This window comes from Puma concolor, chromosome D3 (assembly GCF_028749965.1).
Source record: "Puma concolor isolate L17-30 chromosome D3, mPumCon1.1.hap2, whole genome shotgun sequence".
Lineage (NCBI taxonomy): Eukaryota > Metazoa > Chordata > Mammalia > Carnivora > Felidae > Puma > Puma concolor.
Window position 1 is genome coordinate 7,836,250 of NC_141678.1, and position 21,145 is coordinate 7,857,394.

The 21,145-nt window shown below is 44.9% G+C and overlaps 1 protein-coding gene across 1 annotated transcript in view; it reads right to left on the reverse strand.

Annotated features, from left to right (window-relative positions):
- The window catches only part of TMEM120B (transmembrane protein 120B), a 44,807-nt gene extending 28,692 nt beyond the window's left edge, over positions 1-16,115 (reverse strand). Inside the window, exon 1 of the mRNA XM_086681628.1 lies at positions 15,914-16,115. Coding sequence (XP_086537754.1) covers positions 15,914-15,982 — 69 coding nt within the window. The 5' untranslated portion in view covers positions 15,983-16,115. The remainder of the gene's footprint in view (positions 1-15,913) is intronic.
- Between the last annotated feature and the right edge of the window lie 5,030 nt (positions 16,116-21,145).

Below are 21,145 nucleotides of genomic sequence, written 5' to 3' on the forward strand. Positions count from 1 at the left end.
GATGAGAGGGTTTGTTCCCCCGAATTTACACAGTATCCTCAACCTCTCCTTCCTGGGCCCCCCAGGGAGGAAAATCATGCTGTTTATTTAACTTTTTATTTTATTTTAAACATTTTCTTGTTTTTAATTTATTTTTTTGAGAGAGAGAGAGCACTCGAGCAGGAGAAGGGCAAAGAAAGAGGGAGAGAGAAGATTCCAAGCAGGCTCCACACTGACAGTACAGAACCTGACATGGGGCCCGAATCCACAAACTATGAGATCATGACCTGAGCTGAAACCAAGAGTCGGGCACTCAACGACTGAGTCACCCAGGTGCCCCTAACTTTTTACTTTAAAATAATTCCAAACTTGCTAAAGAACTGTAAGAAGAATAAAAAGAACTCCCCTGTACCCTTCACCCAGATTTACGGTTAGCATTATGCCATTCGTATTTGCTTTATCGTGTGTGTGTGCGTTCTTCTTCTATTTCAGGCATCAGTGAACTACAACCCACAGGCCGAATCCAGCCACCAGATTTTGTATGGGCAGGAAGCTAGAATGATTTTTGCCTGGCTGAAAAAACTCAAAAGAAGAATGCTTCATGACACGTGAAAAGTATATGAAATTGAAATTTCACTATCCATAAATAAACTTTATTGGAGCACAGCCACACCCGTTCATTTACATATTGTCGTGGCTACTCTGGCGCTACATCAGCAGAGCGAGTTGTTGTGACACAGACCATATGGCCCGCCACAGCCTAGAATCCTCATTACCTAGCCTTTCTGCCAAAAAAGTTTGCCTACTCCTTTCTAAACCATTTGGGAGTTGACTGTAGACAACATGCTTCTTTACTCTTAAATACTTCAGTGCATATTTCCTAAGAACACGACATTCTCTTACACATTCACAGTACAATGATCAAATCATTGTATCTCGTTAGACTCCTTCAGTCTACAACAGCTCCTCAACTTTCCTTTGTCTTTCATGACATGAACATTTTAAAAGGGTTCAGTCCAGTTGTTTTGAAGAATGTCCCCCCATCTGAGTTTGTCAGGTATTTCCTCATGAATGGATTTTGGTTATGCATTTGGGACAGAAATGCCATTAGAGTGACTCTGTGTCCTCAGTGTCTCCTATCAGAAGGGACACAGTGTCTGTGATGTTAACTTTGCCTGGGAAAGTCTCTGTCCACTTCTTTCTCCACTTACAGTGACCAGCTTCCTATCTGTAATGAACAAGTAATCTATACAGAAGGAGGCTGTAATTTATTCACTTTTGAATTCCTCAGTGCCCAAACAGCCCTCTACGTTCAACTAATCTGCTAGTAACAAAGGAAACCCTCTAGAACTGGACAGGAAGGATGGGGGCAGAAATACCCCAAATAGAGTACACAGATTTTGAGAATGTGGGGCCTCTGAACCAAAAGTCCCCTGAAACACCAGCTGAGTCTTCTGAGAGATTAAGGGCCATGCTACCTCCTGGCTCTCTTTGGTGCTGGGTCCCACTACGGAAAGATAAGACCAAGACTGCAACATCAGCAGCCAGATGCTCACCAGGCCCTTCTGGGCTTAAATTAATATTTAATTTCAAAGTAAAACATGAAGACATCATCCTCGTTAAAAATTAAAACACTACAGCTACAGCCAGCTATGAATATCCCCCATCCTGTCTTCTCCCCCTTCTCCAGAGGTAACTACTGTTACTAGTTTCTTCTAGACCTTTTTCTATGTATTCTTTCAGACTGCAGTCTATTTATCTATGTATTTCTGCATTCTACATAGGCCTATTTCTATACATATGCACACACATATATATACATATTTATGAAAAATACACGCTGTTGCAAAAATTAATTGTTCCTAATACGCATTCTCCTTTACTTCCTTTAGTAACAGGACGACACTGAGTTGTAGCTGGGCACGTAGCTGCTCAGTAACAGACATTTCCCAGCCTCCCTTGTGGCTGTGTGTAGCAGCAGGACTAAGAGTTAGCCAAAGGGATGCAGGTAGAAGTGACGTATACAAGTTCTGAACCACCTTTTTATAAGGAGATGCTTGCCCTCCACTGTCCCTTTCCCTGGCTGGGATATGACAACAGGTGCAGTTACCTTGAAACCAGAAATGGAAGCCACATGTCAATGGCAAAGCCCAATGTCCCTTCCCCAGCCAAACCAACCTTGGGTGACCTCATGTGACAGAGCTTCTCACCTGTGATGGTTTTAAAACAGAATGCCCACCCCTTGGCACTCCTCACATAAAGAGGTGGGATCTCTGTTCCCTCCTCTTAAATACAAACAGGCTTGTGGCTGGTTTGACCGATAAAATATGGCAGGGGCAACATGACAGTTTCTGAGAATACATATGGAAGGCCATGTGGCTTCTGCCTTTTTTGCTGGAACATCTGCTTTTAGAGCAAACAGTTCAACTACTCTGAGGCCACCATGTTGTATGGAAATCCTAACCACATAGAGAAATCACATGTAGGCACTCTGAGCAATAGTCCCAACTAAGACAAAGGTTCTTGTCATTCCAGCTCAGGCATTTAGATGCACGGGTAAAGAAACCTCCAGATGATTCTAGCCACAGCCATGTAAGTTACTCCCAGCCATTCAAGTCTTCCCAGCTAAAGCCTCTGACATCATAGAGCACAGTCAAGCCACTCCATGGCCCTGTCTAAACTCCTGAGCCACAGACTCCATAAGCAAAATGTAATCACTGCTGTTTCATATAGCAACACAAAACTGAACACCACTTACCCTGGACCACACTCCCTTTGGACTGTTAGGTGAGAAAGAAGCTACCTCATTTAAGCCTTTTTTTTTCTTCTTCTAAATTTGGGGATCTCTTTGTTACAGCAGCATAGCTTAGACCCTAACACACATACTTTTGATTTTTAAAAATATAATAAAAGCATCAGAATATAGATACAATTCCACAACTTTCTTTTCTCACTCCACAATATGTCTTGAAGCTCTACCAACATAAGAATATATGGATACACATACTTCATTCTTTTTAGTGCTATGCTATGGACATGCTACAGTTTATTGAGCCACTCTCCTATCGCTGGATATGTAGGTCATTTGTAGTCTCTGCCTATAACCAACAATGCAACACTGAATAACATCTTTGCGCTGCCTCCCTGGGCATATACACAAGCATCTCTCACTAGGGCAGAGAAGAAGGATTGCTGGGTCAGAGTGTACAGCCTTGGTTTTAGTTTTAATAGATCTTGGCAAACTGCCCACAGAGTGGCTCTACCAATTTACACTCCCATCCACAGTGTATGACAGTTGTCCACACCTCAACAACACTCAATGACATCTACTTTTCTACAGGCACTTGTCTAAAGCTCTGCTGGTGATATTTTCTGCTCAATGCTATGGCATCAGACTGGGTAGGGATAGGAAGTCGGCGAGCCTTCCCACAATTTTGTCCCCAGGCATATGGAGTCACTCCTGCTCCCCTCTGGTTCGTTCTCTCTCTCTCTCTCTCTCTCTCTCTCTCTCTCTCTGCCATCAGCTAGAACCACTTCCCAGGGGAGATCCGATATTCGAGACCATACATCTGGTCTACTCTTGTCTCTAGCTCCAGGCTCAGGATTTGCCAGCTACGAGGAGGAAAACATGGGGTGGGGGGAAGGGGAGGAGGGAGTCAGAAACAAGGCCCTTAGTGTGACACATGCTCCACTCCCAGGGCATTCCTCGCCCATGCTCAGACTCTGCTGATTCTTTCTACCCTCATGCCAGTCCCACAAGCAGTAGGAACATTTACCAATTCATCTCTTGGATCCTAATTTTCCTCCAGAAACCTGCCTCTTTCTCTCTTTAACTGCAGTAGAATATATATAACATAAAATTTACCACTTTAACCATTAAAATTTTTAAAAAATTTTCTGATTTATATAAGACACATCTTAAAAATTACCCTCTTAATTATTTTAAGTGTAGGGGCGCCTGGGTGGTTCAGTCGGTTAAGCTTCGGACTTCAGCTCAGGTCCGAAGTCGGGCTCACATCTCACAGTTTGTGGGTTTAAGCCCCATGTCAGGTTTTGTGCTGACAGCTCAGAGCCTGGAGCCTGCTTTGGATTCTGTGTCTCCCTCTCTCTCCCCTTTCCCCGCTCATGCTCTCTCCCAAAAATAAATAAAAATATTAAAAAAAATTTTTAATTAAAAAAAACTATTAATCACTTTAAGTGTACAATTTGGTGGCGTTAGATATGTTCACATCATTGGGCAGCCATCCCCACCATCCATCTCCAGAACTTTTTCATCATCCCCACTGAAATTCCAAACCCATAAAACAATAACTCCATTTTCTATTTCCCCAGACCCTGGCAACCACCATCCTACTTTCTCTATAAATCTGACTCCCCCAGGGGCGCCTGGGTGGCTCAGTCGGTTGGGCGACCAACTTCGGCTCAGGTCATGATCTCACAGTCCGTGAGTTCGAGCCCCGCGTCGGGCTCTGTGCTGACAGCTCAGAGCCTGGAGCCCGTTTCAGATTCTATGTCTCCCTCTCTCTCTGCCCTTCCCCTGTTCATGCTCCGTCTCTCTCTGTCTCAAAAATAACTAAACGTTAAAAAAAAAAATTTTTTTTTAATTAAAAAAAAATAAATTTTACTCTCCCAGATACCTTAGATAAGTAGAACCATATACGGTCCTTAACAAACAAACAAACAAACAAACAAACAAACAAACAAACAAACAAACAGGTGCCTGGGTGTTTCAGTCAGTTGAGCGGCTGACTTCAGCTCAGGTCATGATCTCGCAGTTCGTGGGTTCAAGCCCCGCGTCAGGCTCTGTGCTGACGGCTCAGAGCCTGGAGCCTGCTTTGGATTCTGCGTCTACCTCTTGCTCTGCCCCTAACCCACTCGCATTTTGTTTCTGTCTCTCTCAAAAATAAATAAACATTAAAAAAAAATTAAAAAAAAAAAAAAAAAAAAAAGAACCGGATAAGTTTAACTGAATCATACATGTGGACCCTTCTAGTTCTTCATAATTTAGGTCTGACGTCTCAGAAACACTTTGGGGGAAAAAATGCAGGGTTTTTGGGGGGATGGGGGGAATACATGATTACATTTTTAAAAATTCCAGTTACTTAATGTAGAGTATTCTATTAGTTTCAGGTGTACAATATAGTGATCCAACAATTCCATACATCACCCAGTGCCATCACAAGCGCACTACTTAATCCCCATCACCTATTTAACCCATCCCCCCCACTCCCTCCCCCTCTGGCAACCATCAGTTTGTTCTCTAATAATTAAGAGTTTGTTTCTTGATTTCTCTTTTTTTCCCTTTGCTCATTCATTTTGTTTCTTAAATTCTACATGAGTGAAAGCATGTGGTATATTTCTTTGACAGACCTATTTCACTTAGCATTATACTCTCTAGCTCCATCCAATTGGTGCAAATGGCAACATTTCATTCTTTTATGGCTGAGTAATATTCCATTGTGTGTGTGTGTGCGCGCACGTGAGAGAGAGAGAGAGAGGGAGGCAGAAAGTGTATATATATATATATATAATGTTACTATGAACATGGGTATATAAGCATCTGTTTTGAGTCCCTGTTTTCAATTCTTTTGGGTATATACCCAGAAGTGGGTTTGCTAGACCAAATAGTAATTTATTTAATATATTTTTTAGGAACTACCATACCATTTTCCACAGCAGCTACACCATTTCCTAACAGCTGTCTCTTGATGCATTGTCCACAGAGTGGTTCTGGGAGGTCAGATGGTGGGATGTAACTCTTGTCCTCCCTTGGAATCCCTAGCTGTCCTCTGCACCTGTCTCCAGAAAACCCTCGATTAAACCTGTGCTTTCAGATGCTTTTTCCAGGAACAAGATGAACCACAATGCAGCAATCCAATCTCCAAACCTGCCTTTCATCCAGTCAACCCTGAACCTGTGGCCTCAAATAGAACTGGTCACCATATGGAAGCTTTCTGTTGTTTTTGCCAACTACGCAGCTATTCCCCTTCTGGTTAATGTCTCCACAGTTTCTTTGGAGATCTATCCCTCCCCCACACTCAGTTATTGAAATGTGACTAGGAATGAGGTTGAACCTGTCCCAGGTTTCAGGGCATATGACCCAGGCTGGCCAATCAGAACATTAGCCTCCTGACCCAAGCAGGCTGATTCAGAGACAGGCATTCAAAACCAGCAAAACTCAGTTGGGGGGGTGGGGAGGGGGATTTCATCAGAACTGCTGAACAAGAGTTCTTCCTCCACTAGTTTGAAGGAAGAAGAGCTAATTTGAGCCCAGAGCGAATGGGGCCGTCTTGCTTCAGCACGGATCCAACTGATGGGAAAACAGGGCAGAGAGGTAGAAGAAAGCTGAGCCCCAAGGGTTCATTTATTTGAGCCCCTAGATGGTCAGTTTACCTTTGACCTCCCAATTACATATGCAAACAAATCGTGTTTTAGTCTGTTTAGCTTTGCCAGTTTGAATTGAATGTCTTCATTTCAGAAGCAAATGTCAGAATCTAGATTAAAATGCCTAAGAACAGGGGTATCTGGGTGGTTCAGTCCGTTAAGTATACGACTCTTGATTTCGGCTCAGGTTGTGATCTCACAAGGTTTGGGAGTTCGAGCCGTGCACTGGGCTCTGTGCTGATGGCACAGAGCCTGCTTGGGATTCTCTCCTTTTCCCTCTCTCTCTGCCCCTCCCCTGCTCGTCTGCTCATGTTCTCTCTCTCTCTCTCTCTCTCTCTCTCTCTCTCTCCCCCTCCCTCACACACACACACACACACACACACACACACACACACACACACTAAACACTCTCTCACGCACACACACACAAAATAAGTAAACAAACAAAAATGCATAAGAACAGAGTTTTCCTTCTGGGCAAAGTTAACCATACAAGGTAAGAAGAGAAGCCACAAATCTCTGGACTCATGATTACCAGCCTCTTGCCCTGGGCACTATCATCATCCTAAAGATGCTAAAAACAAGACCTGGAGCCTCATTGAATGAATCCTTCATCAAGCCAGTAGCTAAATGGGCACCTAAAAATGCAGATCTCTGAACAGTCAAATTGCGTGTTTTTCTACCAAACCAAGAATTTGGTAGAAATAGATAAACCATCCTTTTTTAACAACTTTACTGAAGTATGATTCACATATCATAAAACTCACTCATTTTACATGTACAATTCAGTGATTTTTATACATTTACCAAGTTATGCAACTATCATCACATCCAGCTTAAGGACATTTCCACCACCCAGTAAGATCCCTCATGTCTATGACAGCAGTCACTCCCCACTGGCAACCACTAACCCACCTTCTGTCCCTACAGATTTGTCTTTTCTGGATATTTCATATAAATGGAATCATACAATATGTCGTCTTGTGTCTGGCTTCTTTTACTCAGCATCACGTTTCTGAGGTTTATTTACATTGTAGCACACACAAGTATCTCTGTCTCATTTCGTTACTGCTTTTATGAAAGACCTCTGTTAGTAAAGTAATGGCTTTTTTTTTTTTTTCCATAAAAGTGAAATTCCTCCTCAGATTTCTTTTGGTTAGCGAAAACAGGTACTAATGGAGGTCTGTTGTAAAAGCAAAGTGGTGTAACTCAAACTTTCAGAAAACAAGGGATACTCTCTGCTTTACGCCAGTTTGGCTTATGAAAGGTTTCGCAGGATGGTTGTACTTATGGACAATAGGCAGAAGCACGTATTACTTTGTTTCTATTGCTACTTAACAATAAAAATTTGGTACACATGCACCACATTTTGTTTATCCATTCACCTGTCATTGGACATTTCGGTTATTTCCACTCTTTTGCCATTATAAATAATACTTCCATGAATATGTACAAATCTTTCTGCAAAGATAGATTTTCATTTCTCTTGGGTAGATACCCAGGAATGGAATTGCTGGTCATATGGTAAATGTATGTTTAACTTCTAAAGAAAATGACAAACTGCCAAATCACTATTTTTGTTTCTAAACTTGGCTGCAGTGGATTGGAACATGGGAAACACCAAACACTGTGAGTCCGCTCTCAGCATAGGGTGCAGGGAATACCAGCTTATTAAATGTGATTGACTCCCACATCAAGTTGCAACCTCTAAAAATAACCCAGAATGCTGGGGGCACCAAAGCAGACAAGCAGCTGCAGAAGAAAGTACTCCATTTGGGAGTACAAAGCAAACCCCCACCCCCTAACTGTCTAGTTCAAGGCCAAAGAAAAGAAACACATTTGACAGACTATCTAAGGATGGAGCTTTAAAGGAGAAAAAAGAGAATAATTATAGCAAACATTGCCAGTAAAGAATCAAATGCTAACTATATAAATTTAATCAAAATATCTAAAAGAGAAAATACAAGCATAGTACAATAATCAATTCAGCAGTAAATAATATTTGCATGGTCATGATCATGTAAGTGACTGACAGTGAACCTATAGAGCTGTTTTTCCCTTTTTTTTTTTTTTAAGTTTTATTTATTTAATCTCTACACCCAACATGGGGCTTGAACTCACAGCCCTGATATCAAAAATTGTATGCTCTTCTGAATGAGTCAGTCAGACACCCCAGAGCTGCTTTTCTTTATAAGCCTTTTGGTACTGTTGGGTTACTTTTTGGTCTCCTGCTTATTTACTATGAAATATTTCAGGCATACAAAAAAAGAAAGAAAATCATATAATTAGAAAATAAACATGAACACCCACATTCTCACCCTCAGTTTAAGAAATAATAGTTGGGGGAGGGGCACCTGGGTGGCTCAGTTGGTTAAGCAGCCGACTTCACCTCAGGTCATGATTTCATGGTTTTTGGGTTCAAGCCCCACATTGGGCTCTGTGCTGACAGCTCTAAGCCTGCTTCAGATCCCATGTCTCTCACTCTCTCTCTTCCCTCCCCCAACTCACACACTCTTTCTGTCAAAAATAAATGAATAGGGGTGCCTGGGTGGCATAGTTAAGCATCTGACTTCGGCTCAGGTCATGATCTCACAGCCTGTGTGTGAGTCCAAGCCCCACATCGGGTTCTGTGCTGACAGCTCGGAGCCTGGAACCTGCTTCAGATTCTGTCTCCCTCTTAATCTGCCCCTCCCCTGCTCATGCTGGCTCGCTCTCTCTCTCTCTCAAAAATAAATAAACATTAAAAAAATTTTTAAATAAATGAATAAACATTAAAAAAAAAGACAGAAATAATAGTTGGGGCACCCAGGTGACTCAGTTGGTTAAGCATCTGATTTTGGTTCAGATCATGATCTCACCATGGCTTGTGAGTTTGATTGCCTTGTCAGGCTCTCTGCTGTCAGATCCCCTGTCCCCCTCTCTCTGCCCCTCCCTCCCTCAAAAATAAACATTAGCAAAAGGAAATAATAGTGCAAGAGAGTTAAAAGCACCTATGTATACTTTCTATATAGTATCCCTATCCTCTGCCCTCAAACAGGGGGACCCCTCTGCTGGTTATTTCTGCCCCCATGCCCACCCCAGATCAATCCTGTCTTTCTCTGTGCCCTACGAGGCTGACCCCTACGGACTGCATCTCCCAGACTCCCTTGCCCTGCCTCCTACTTGGGTTTAGCCAATGGATGCACAGTGGGAGGAGAGAGAAACTGGGGTATTTATTCCTTCTGCCTCCTTTCTGCTTTACTGCAGCCTTCAACCATCACAGCTTCTGTCCTGCAGCATCTCTTCCCCAGCAACAGACTTTGGCCGAGCTCTGGTGATGGTCCCCCCTTCCCTCTGCCCCTTTAGGAACAGGACTGGCCCCAGCTCTAGGGGCCTCACTCTTAAACCACCACACCTCTGTAAACAGCCCCTTCCTTAAACTTCTTTCAGTGACACCCTTCAAGGAGAGTCATTTGCTTCTCACCAGCCCCCCTCCCCCAATCTCCACCCTACTGAATCTGGCCCATATCACTCCCTTGTACTATATATATGTATCAGCAAGCAATACATGGTATTGTTCTGAATGCTTTTTAACTTTATCATACACGTCATACTATATGTACGTCTCTGCAACTTTCCATTCAATGTTGCTCTTCTTTTAAAAACATTTATCCCTGTTGACACATGTAGTTCCAGTTTATTCAGTCTGCTCATTGCACCTTACTCTATGGATGTTCAGTGGAATAATCCATTCTGAAGAACATTTAGGTTTCCAGCGTTTAGCTGTTATAAACAAGTTTTCTGAGAACTCTTGTACATCTCTTTGAATTTTTAACTTGGTGGATATGTATTGCTTCTAAACATGTAGAATGGATTAAAAGAGAGAGAGAAGCACTAACATTGGCTCTACGAGCTGGAATGCCTATACCTTCTTTCCTACACAGTAATTACCATCCTTTTAAACCACGTATAGGAGACAAACAAGCGAGTTTCCATTGGAGGCGTAGGCAATCTGCTGCCTTTCCTGTTCTCTGAGGCCCCAAGCTCTGCCCCAGTGGGAAGATGAGGTTAATGACTCCAAGTCCCAGCATGGTTGTGAAACATCTGGAAATGCCTGATTAACACAGCGTGGCTGAATCGTAAGATCCAGAACTGGGAAGTCACAACCCAAGCCAGCATTTATTGCAAGAATTGCCAGCAATGGAACCTCATGGCATTTTCAGATAGAGCTCCGGCCCAGGAGCATTGCGAGTTGGTGGGCAACCCAGTACATTGCAACAGAGCCACGGCCACCACCAAAATGTGGTGCCTGATAGCTGTGCTTCTCTCTAGTGGTAAGCTTTTGAGAGATTACTTTCATATGGTTTTCTTTCCAAGGAATCCAGTTCAAATAAAGATTTCTGGATGCTGAGTATACCTACATAAGACTCATCACCATGAAAACACTAAGGATGGCAAGAGGACTTCACCTACACTGCGTCAATTCTATACTGGAAAATATTCCAAGTCACATGCCAAGATGTCACATGCCAGGATTGATTAGTGATGTCTGATATAGGAGCAGTAAGTGAGAGTACTAGACATGTGTGTCAGACGGTTGGGAGTCCGGAGAGCCTAACTCTTCATATCCAGAGTCTGCCACTTCTTAGCTAAGTTATGTAATCTCTTTGTACCTCAGTTTCCTCAGCTGTGAAAGGGTTAGGAGATGAGATATATGTGGGGTGCCCAGGTGGCTCAGTCAGTTAAGTGTCCAACTTTGGCTCAGGTCATGATCTAATGGTTTGTGAGTTTGAGCCCCACATTGGGCTCTACAATAACAGTGCGGAGCCTACTTGGGATTCTCTCTCCCTCTCTCTTTGCCCCTCCCCCATTTGTGCTCTCTAAATAAATAAACTTTAAAAAAAAAAAAAAAAGCAGGTATATGTAACAGGCCATGTACTGTTTTTTTAAAATCAGTTTTATTGAGGTATAATTTACATATCAATTCATCAATTTTCAGTTATACAACTCAATGAATTCTGGCAAATATATACAATTGTGTAAACACCACCACAATCAGGACATAAATCAAAGGTTCACAAACTTTGCTGGTTCACCACGCTCTTGATGTCTCAGTAAACTTTTCACAGTCCTCAGGCCAAATAATTGAAAAGTATTTATGCCCTAACAACTTAGTAGCCTTTTGGGGAAAAAAAAAGAATACTCAGAAACTGACAAATCTTTTTTATTTCATTCTGAAATAACCAAAATTATTTACGAATGGAATGTGTGTGCCTATTGGGCTCTGCACAAATTCTCAACCTTTGGAAATGGATTGGACACTCTCACCCTCATTTTGTGTTCCACACTGATTTTCACATAATACTTGATTTTAATCACAGACCGCTAAAAACCTAACTACACAAAGATATGACATCATTAATAAGAATGTAGCATGGGGCACCTGGGTGGCTCAGTTGGTTGAGCATCTGACTTCGGCTCATGACTTCATGATCTCACAGTTTGTGAGTTCAAGCCCCGTGTCGGGCTCTGGGCTGACAGCTCGGAGCCTAGAGCTTGCTTCAGATTCTGTGTCTCCCTCTCTCTCTGCCCCTCCCCAGCTTGCACTCTGTCTCTCTCTCTCTCAAAAATAAATAAACATTAAAAAAAATTAAAAAATAAATAAGAATGTAGTGTGATTTAACGTGCAGGTGTGAACTATCCCAAGTTAGTTTAAGCGGTATATGACAGATGTCACTGTGTTTCCCTTAAAGATTTAAATTATCTTGGGGGGACTGGGTGGCTCAGTCGATTAAACCTCTGACTTCGGCTCAGGGCATGATCGCACAGTTTGTGAGTTCAAGCCCCGCATTGGGCTGTATGCTGACAGCTCAGAGCCTGGAGCCTACTTTGGATTCTCTGTCTCCCTCTTTCTCTGCCCCTTCCCTGCTCATGCTCTCTCTCTCAAAAATAACAACAACAACAACAACAGTTTAAAAAAAAAAAAAAGAGTATAGACTCTGATATTCAGCAGCCTGGGTTTGAATCCTGACTCCAGTACTTATAAGACATGTGACTTTGGGTATATGATTTTCCCTCTGTAAAATGGGATAAAAGGATCTACTTCATAGGGCTTTGATAAAATAATACTGGCCTTTTTGCATCTATCCCGTCTCTCTCATGTCTATTCTATACACAGCAGCCAGAGGGATGCCCATTTCATTGGTAGAAAAAAAACAAAAATCTTTACAGTGGCCTAGCAGGCCCCTGTATTTCTGTGAGGTCAGGTTTAGGGAGAGGCCTCTTCAGGCTACCTCCTTCCTGGACGGGGAAGGATGGGGTCAGGTTTCCAGTGATGCAAGGCAGGAAATGTTTATTAAATCACCTGCCATGGTGTCTGTAAGTGACCTTCTGTGGTCACACCACAGGCCACAGGGCCAAACGAGTTGGTCTCAGACCAATGCTCAATTCACCAGCATAGCTGAAACCCTAACGAGCCAAACCAAAAACAAATCCCCATAACCACTTGACCTTGCCCCTGAGTCTAGTGAGGCCCTGGCAGAGGCAAATCACAGTCAAAAGAAAACAGATCCTTTCCTCTAGAAAGTCCCAGAGATGATAACTTTTTTTTTAGTGGAGGAGGGGGAATTCCAAAGACCTTTCAAATCCTCTGGGGTCTGACAATTAGGTTTCCTCTTTCCTGCCTTCATTTGAAAAAGGTAAGGAGAGGTGAAACACAGAAACTTTAGCTATGACCCCAAGAAAGACAGAATCAAAGAGACACAAACATGAAACCCCAAAATCCCAGATTCTAAGGCAAATATAGGAAAATTAAGATAGAAAGGAATTTTCTAGTAAAAAAAAATCTATATATCTATATATCTCCTTCCTTTCTAGTTCCAATCTGTCCACCTGACTACCTGTTGTGACCTCCTTTTTCGCCAATAAATGTCTCATATCTGAGGGTCTGTCCAGCATATACACAATGACAATATACACCCTACTTTTTTAAAAATGCGTTCTCCAGGGGCGCCTGGGTGGCGCAGTCGGTTGAGCGTCCGACTTCAGCCAGGTCACGATCTCGCGGTCCGGGAGTTCGAGCCCCGCGTCAGGCTCTGGGCTGATGGCTCAGAGCCTGGAGCCTGTTTCCGATTCTGTGTCTCCCTCTCTCTCTGCCCCTCCCCCGTTCATGCTCTCTCTCTGTCCCAAAAATAAATAAACGTTGAAAAAAAAAAATTAAAAAAAAAAATGCGTTCTCCTTTATTATTATTTTTTTAATGTTTATTTATTTTTGAGAGAGAGAGAGAGAGAGACAGAGCACAAGCAGGGGCAGAGAGAGAGGGAGACACTGAATCCGAAGCAGGCTTCAGGTTCCAAGCTGTCAGCACAGAGCCTAACGCAGGGCTCGAAACCACGAACTGCGATAAAGTGACCTGAACTGAAGCTGGATGCCCAACCGACCGAGCCACCCAGGCGCCCCTATACCCTACTTACTATCCTCAAATCCCATTGACTTCCAGCTCAGGAGTTCAAAGCTGTCGAATTCATTATGGGGGATGTGGAGGTGAGGAGAGAGAGAGGGACTCCCAGCACACTGATAGACATCGGAACTAAGCATTTAAAGCACGAAGTTCTAGTGTCAGCTTTACCACTAAAAGAGCTGTGTGACCCCAGTTGAGTCCATTAGCATTCCCAAGCTTCAGCTTCCTCATCTATGAACTGAAGTTATAGACAGTGCTTTTGCTCTATGACCTTGACCCATGCTGCTGGGGACTCTGTGGCTTTCCATCCATCACTGACCTCTGACCCAGCAGTGGTCCACCAAAGCCTGAAGCCAGCAAGGTCCCTCTTCCCCAAAGGCTCTGTCGATTCCAATTCCTCCACTGCTGAAGAACTGAGTAGGTGACATCACAGTTTCCCCTTATACAACCCTTGCTGTGCACCACGGGACAAAATCCAGAATCCCCAACTCCTCTCTGTCTCTCACACAACTGAACCCCAACGATACCAAGTAAGAACACAACAACAAATCAAACGTCTCCTTTGCAAGCTCTGCCTGCCAAGACTAGTTATCTAATTGCTGTTGATTGCATTAATTGCATGGCTCTGAAGTGTTGAGACAACTCCGTGTAGTGTAAGGCAGGGCAAGGGAAAGGAATTCATGAACAAAACGGTACAGTAAAACTCTTCTCCTACTCCAGACCCTAACGCCCCTTCCATGGCTCCAAGGCTGAATGTGACTTGAGAGCCCAGTAGGACAAAATATTAAGAAGCAGCTGAATCTTCTCGATGGGACAGGAGCTAGAAGGATCCACTGGGAACTGGGTGGGCCCCAAGCCCTGGACTTAAGGGGAGGGCACCACCCCACACATGATGCACAGGCCAAGAACAGCATACTGGTTCTGGATACCCTATCCTCTGCTCATGCCTGAAACGGAGCCCCCCACCCCCACCCCTCATCTTCCTGCTCAGTCTCTTCAGGACCCTCCTCTTTAAACACTGGGGCCTACTGCCACATGTCTAGAAGACCCATCACAGACAATCTCCTCTTCCCTCCTCTAGATACTATAAGAGGCCAACCAACTGCAGACAAGAGCTACATGGACAGGGAAAATGTCATTGCTCCAGAATAGGAAGAAGTGGGGTGGGGCTGTGCAATGATTTCAGGCAAACAGAGCCCAACTCCAGAGAAGTACCTGGAGAGGAAAAAGCCCCATCTCCAAAAATGATCCAGGAGTCCCTCTCGGCCAACCCCAAGGTTTCAAAGGAGGTGTCTCTAGTCACCTCAGTAGGTAGCTGAGACCTCTCTGAACCTCCTTTGGATTAACTCCTCCGGCCAGGCTCCCACAGGGGCAATACCATTCTCTCAAGAGGCCTTGCTTACATCTGCCCTCACCCCACCCCGGGTAAGGTTCTGGGCCAGATGGGGGAGGGCGGGGAGCAGTCTCTATCACCGAGGGAGGCAACCCAGCTGTCAGAACTGACAGATGTCATCCAGAACGCCAAACTCAGCCTGCAGCAGCGGCAGAGAGGAGGTCACAGACACCAGAGCCCCAAAGACGCAGAACAAGGGTCCCCAATCCCTGAGCAAAGCCTAAGGGTTCAAGGTGAACGGCTCCCAAGCACATCTCTTAAAATGTAGTTGCAGAAGAGAGGGCTGCCCCACCAGAATAGGAGTTGAGCTGCCGAGAGTGGGGTTAGGAGAGACCCCTGCGGAGGTGGGGGCTGGGCTGTTCTCTGAATCCCAGCACATATCTGTGCCCACAGGCTTCCCTTACATGACACACCTGGAACTTCCCCTCAGAGACCACAGACCAACTTTCTGCAGAGGAGGAGGTGCGCGGGAGCAAAGAGCCGGTGCGAAGGCGGGATAATGGGGGGCTACGACAGGGCGCCCCAAGTGGGTGAAGAATTGAAGTGCTGGAAGATAGGAGGATGCTGGCCCACGCGGACGACCAACTCCCAGGGCCTAGCCAGGGGCACCCCCCCACCCCGACCCTGACGGGCCCCACCGCCCCGGCTGGGGAAGCAGGAAGGGAAAGGCACTGCACCGCAGGTAGCAGAGCTGCCCAACCAGGTGGCCCGGCCCTACCTGCAGTTCCTGAAATTCTCCCTCCAGCTCATGCCACTCGCGCTCGCAACGCTCCAGCTGGCCGGACATGGTGCGGCGGTGCGAGGCGGCGGCGGCGGCTCCCGCAGCGTGGCGCGACTGGCCGCCAGCACCACAGCCCGTCCGCTCGCCGGCCGCCTTCGGAGACACCAGCTGTTCCTGCGCAGCCGGAGCCACGCGCGCACCTGACGTCACAGCCCCCGCCCCGGCGGCCGCCCCACCCCCTCACCGGGGAGGCAGGCCCCGCGCATGCGCACGCACTTCCCCCCGGCTCCGCCCCCGCGCGCCGGCTGGGGGACTGCTGTAGTTCTGCAGGTCTTGGCGGGTCTGTTGCTGCCCCCTTGAGAGTGCTTATGCTTTTCCAGAATCTCTCCTAGTTGGGCTAGGGGCTAGGGAGCTTGTCCTAAAACTGCATTTGCCAAACTTATTTTACTTAGATTGTGTTTATTTGGGGTGACTGAGTCGGGAGGGAGGAAGATTTTGAGGAGGTGAAAGCTCACCACCTCTTGGCATTGCCTGACCGGAGCCAAAGCCAACGGCCCAGAATGCTAGAACTGACATTGACCATCCAACAAGGTCGCCAGGCAAGGCCGAGGAGGGCCCCGTCGTCTCACGGTGTCGTTATTTACTGCAACTAATTCATCCTAGATTCCTGCCCTCTAAGACTCTAGGTGACTCTTTTGACAGCTGTTTCTGTCGCTCAAATGACACAATTGCATCCCCTCCCCTTCATGGTCCTACAAGATCTATCCCTGCCTAACTTCCCAGTCACATCTCCTATCTCACCTCCCTGGATCAGTACTTCCCAGCCAGTTTCTTCTCTTCCTGCCCTTGCATGGAACATTCCCTCTAAATCTTCACATGGTTGCCTTTTTCTCATCATTCAAGCCTTAATTCAATGACACCTGTATTAATTTCCTAGGGCTGCGGCAGCACGTGGCTGACTCAATCCATACAGCATGCAACTCTTGATCTCAGGGTTATGAGTTCAAGCCCCACATTGATCTCCCAGCCTACTTAAATTACAAAAGAAAAAAGAAAAAAAAATTCAGGGCACCTGGGTAGCTTAGCCTGTTAAGCGTTGGACTCTTAATTTCAGCTCGGGTCATGATCTCATGGTTCATGGTATCTAGCCCATAGACAGGCTCCCTGCTGTCAGTGCAGAGCCTGCTTGGGATTCTCTCTCCCTCTCTTTCTGCCCCTCCCCACTCGCCCTCGCTCTCAAAATAAATAAACATTTTAAAAAAATTCCTAGGGCTGCCTTTTACCATAAATTGCACTGTTTAGATACCACAAACTGAGTGGCTTAAACAATAGAAATCTATTCTCTCACAGTTCTGGAGGCTAGAAGTATGAAATCAAGGTGTCAGCAAAGACATGCTCCAACCCTGTGTAAAATCTTTCCTTGCTTCTTCCTGGCTTGTGGTGGCACTCAGTCCTTAGCATTCCTTGCCTTGTAGTTCATCCCTCCATTCTCTGCCTCTGTCGTTACGTGACCTTCCCTGCGTGTCCTCTCCTAAGGACACCATTTTTTAAAAATACGTATTTTTGAGAGACAGCGTGCCAGTGGGGGAGGGACAGAGAGAGAGGGAGAGGGAGAATCCCAAACTCTGCTGATAGCTCAGAGCCGGACACGGGGCTCAACCTCACAAATCGTGAGATCATGACCTGAACCCAAATCACGAGTCAGATGCTCAATGAACTGAGCCACCCAGGTGCCCCTCTAAAGGACACCAATCTTATTAGGTTCAAGGGTCCATCCCACTCCAGAATGACTTCATCTAAGCTTAACTAATTACATCTGCAAAGACCACTTCCAAATAACATCACATTCTGAGGTAGTGGGTATTAGAACTTCAGCATATCTTTCTGGAGGATACAATTTAAACTGTAACAACACCTCTGAAAAAAAGACCTTTCCTGAATATCCAGAGCTTCATGCCTCCTCCCAGTGATTCATATGTCACCTGTCTTATTTCCTTCATAAAAGTGTTTGTCTCCATGTTAGTTGTATGCATCCCTCCGTGGGTATATAATCTGCACGAGATCTCAGGGATCATGTCTTTGTCTTGGTCATCATCGTATTCCCAGAGCTTGGCACATAGTAGGCCCTTAATAAATATACGCTGAAGGAACAAACATGAAAGATGCAAAGCCTCTCAACTTTTGGGGCTCAGAGACCACTCTAAGAACTCCGAATGGGAAATATACACATAAACACATAGAGAAATATTTGGAATTCTTTTTTTTAATGTGTATTTATTGTTTAGAGAGACAGAATGCAAGCAGAAGAGGAGCAGAGAGAGGAGACACAGAATCCAAAGCAGGCTCCAGGCTCTGAGCTGTCAGCACAGAGCCCCACACGGGGCTCAAACTTATGAACCAGGAAATCGTGACCTGAGCCAAAGTCAGACGCTTAGCCCACTGAGCTACCCAGGTGCCTCCAAATGTTTGGAATTCTTAACTAAGGCCTGAAGAACAGTGTGACTTAAGATTCCCAGATAATTAGTGATGGACTTTGAATTATATTCTCATCCTTGAGGGTTGGAACTTCAATATATCTTTGGGAGCCACAATTCAATTCATAACGCCTCTCAATAAAGGTGAAACAAGTCTTGTTCGTGTGCCTGGCTATTATTGATTGGGCTGATTATGAATAAAACCACTATAAACATTTATGTAATTTTTTTAATTAAGAAAAAGATGATTTTACATTAAAATCAAAACTTTTAAATTTAATTTAATCTTTTAGAGTAATCTCTACGCCCAACCTGGGGCTCAAATTTACAACCCCAAGATCGAGAGTCGCAGACTCTACTGACTGAACCAGTCAAGCACCCCTAAAATCCTAACTTTTATTTTGCAAAATGGGGAAATCTGGCCATTCCAGTTGGGCTCACATTCCTGCATGGTAATGGGCTGGAACAGAATAAAGATATCTCCTTCACAATGGGCTGGCCAGTGGCCACAGTCCTCACCATGCTCAACTATATTGCCCCGACTACTTCACGTATTTTTGTAAACTGTAGTCCTCAGACATTTGAATTTGGGACTCCCGATATAATATGTCATGAGGATTGCAAAACCATATAAATCACTTAAATGGTGAAAAAAAAAAAAAAACGGAAAAAGGTTTATTTAATTGGGATTAGTGGAATCAAAAAGGAAACATAGGGCCTTGAAGGATGAGTAAAGTGTCACCAAGCAGAGAATTGGGGAAGATGCCCTTTCACTTCGGCTTGCAGCGACTCAATCCAAGCAGGTCCACCTGCCCCAGGCTGCCTGTGGGCAGGAGAGGCTGGTTTCTGCTCGCCAGGGAATCTGGGCAGGTGCACCTTATCTGCAGGCTGGCCAGCGGTCAGGCTGCAAATCTAAGCGACTGTTTTCTCTGTGGGGTCAGGACTCAGAATGCATTATTCACGAGCCCTTTTGTAGATGGCAGGGGCTGGCCACCCCACTCGGTGTAGCCAGTGGGTGCCAGAAGTATCAGATCTTACCCGACTGCCACTCTGTCCTGGTTCCTACCCAAAGTGCTTTCAGATTCACTTGTCAGTTCCTTGGAATTGGATCTGGCTCTACTTATGGACTTTGATCATGAGGGGTGAGAAAGTGTGTTATCCTCCTCATCCCTGCCCACGCCACCAAGGGGAAATCTCTATTTGTTCTCTTTAAGACACTCTACTTAGGAACCTGGCAGTCTGAGACATTGTACAACCAGCTGGGAAGAGCCATAAAAGTAGCAAACACAGGGGCACCTGGGTGGCTCAGTCGGTTAAGCGTCTGACTTTGGCTCGGGTCATGATCTCACAGTTTGTGAGTTCGAGCCCCACATCGGGCTCTGTGCTGACAGCTCGGAGCCTGGAGCCTGCTTTGGATTCTGTGCCTCCTCCTCTCTCTGCCCCTCCCCTGCTCATGCTCTGTCTCTCTCTGTCTCTCAATAATAAATAAAGGTTAAAAAAAAAAAAAAAGAAGAGGAAGTGTTTATTTTTTTTAATGTTTTATTTATTTTTGAGACAGAGAGAGACAGAGCATGAACAGGGGAGGGGCAGAGAGAAAGGGAGACACAGAATCCGAAGCAGGCTCCAGGCTCTGAGCCATCAGCACAGAGCCCGATGAGGGGCTCGAACTCACGAACCGTGAGATCGTGACCTGAGCCGAAGTCGGACGCTTAACCGACTGAGCCACCCAGGTGCCCAGAAGAGGAAGTGTTTAAAAAAAAAAAGTAGCAAACGCATAGAAAGCACTATGTGTCTAGTGCTCTTGTATACACTTTATGTATATGCCTTAATGCATTAAGTCTTCACAACAGCTTGAGGAAGGACCTCTATTCTCCCTGTTTGACAGGTAAATATTCTAAGGCATAGTTTCTCCAACTTAAAAAAAAAAGTTATTTATTTTGAGAGAGAGAGAGAATTCATGAGTGGGGGAAGGACAGAGAGAGAGAGAGGGAGAGAATCCCAAGCAGTCTCCATGCTGTCAGCATACAACCAGTTCAGAGCTTGATCTCAGGAACCATGAGATCATGACCTGAGCCGAAACCAAGAGTCAGATGTTTAACTGACTGAGACACACAGGCACCCCAGTTTCTTCAACTTTTGATATGACCAAGAACTACCTTTTGAAAATCTCGTTAAATGCAGATTCTGATTCAGTAGGCTCTAGGAAGGGCCAGAGGTCCTGTAATTCTACGAGCTCCCAGCCAATGTCACTGGTCCAAGGACATTTTAAATAGCAAGTGTCCAAGTTGCAGAGAGGTGAAGGAACTTACCCAAGATCATCCAGCTACTGGTAGCTGTGTTATGTACACATTACAAGACGCCAAGAGCTAATTCTAAAAAAAGTCCAAGGAGAACTGAAAATTCCAGGGACTTTTCCTTCATCTGCTTCCCACAAATGCCCTTGCTCAAAATAGTCCCAAAGATTTTAACAAGCAACTTGTGCAAAGATGTTTATAGCAGCACTTTTTAGATCATCCACGCACTGGAAACATCCCAAATGCCCCACAACAGAGAAACGGTGAAGTAAGCTATAGTCTAGTTCATGCAATAATATATAGCTATTGAGATGATCGCTATGGGACTAAATGAATGCCTATAAACAAGTATATTAAATCGTGATAAGTAAAAAAGTATATCCCAGGGGCGCCTGGGTGGCTCAGTCAGTTAAGTGTCCAACTTCGGCTCAGATCTCATGGTTTGTGAGTTTGACACCCTC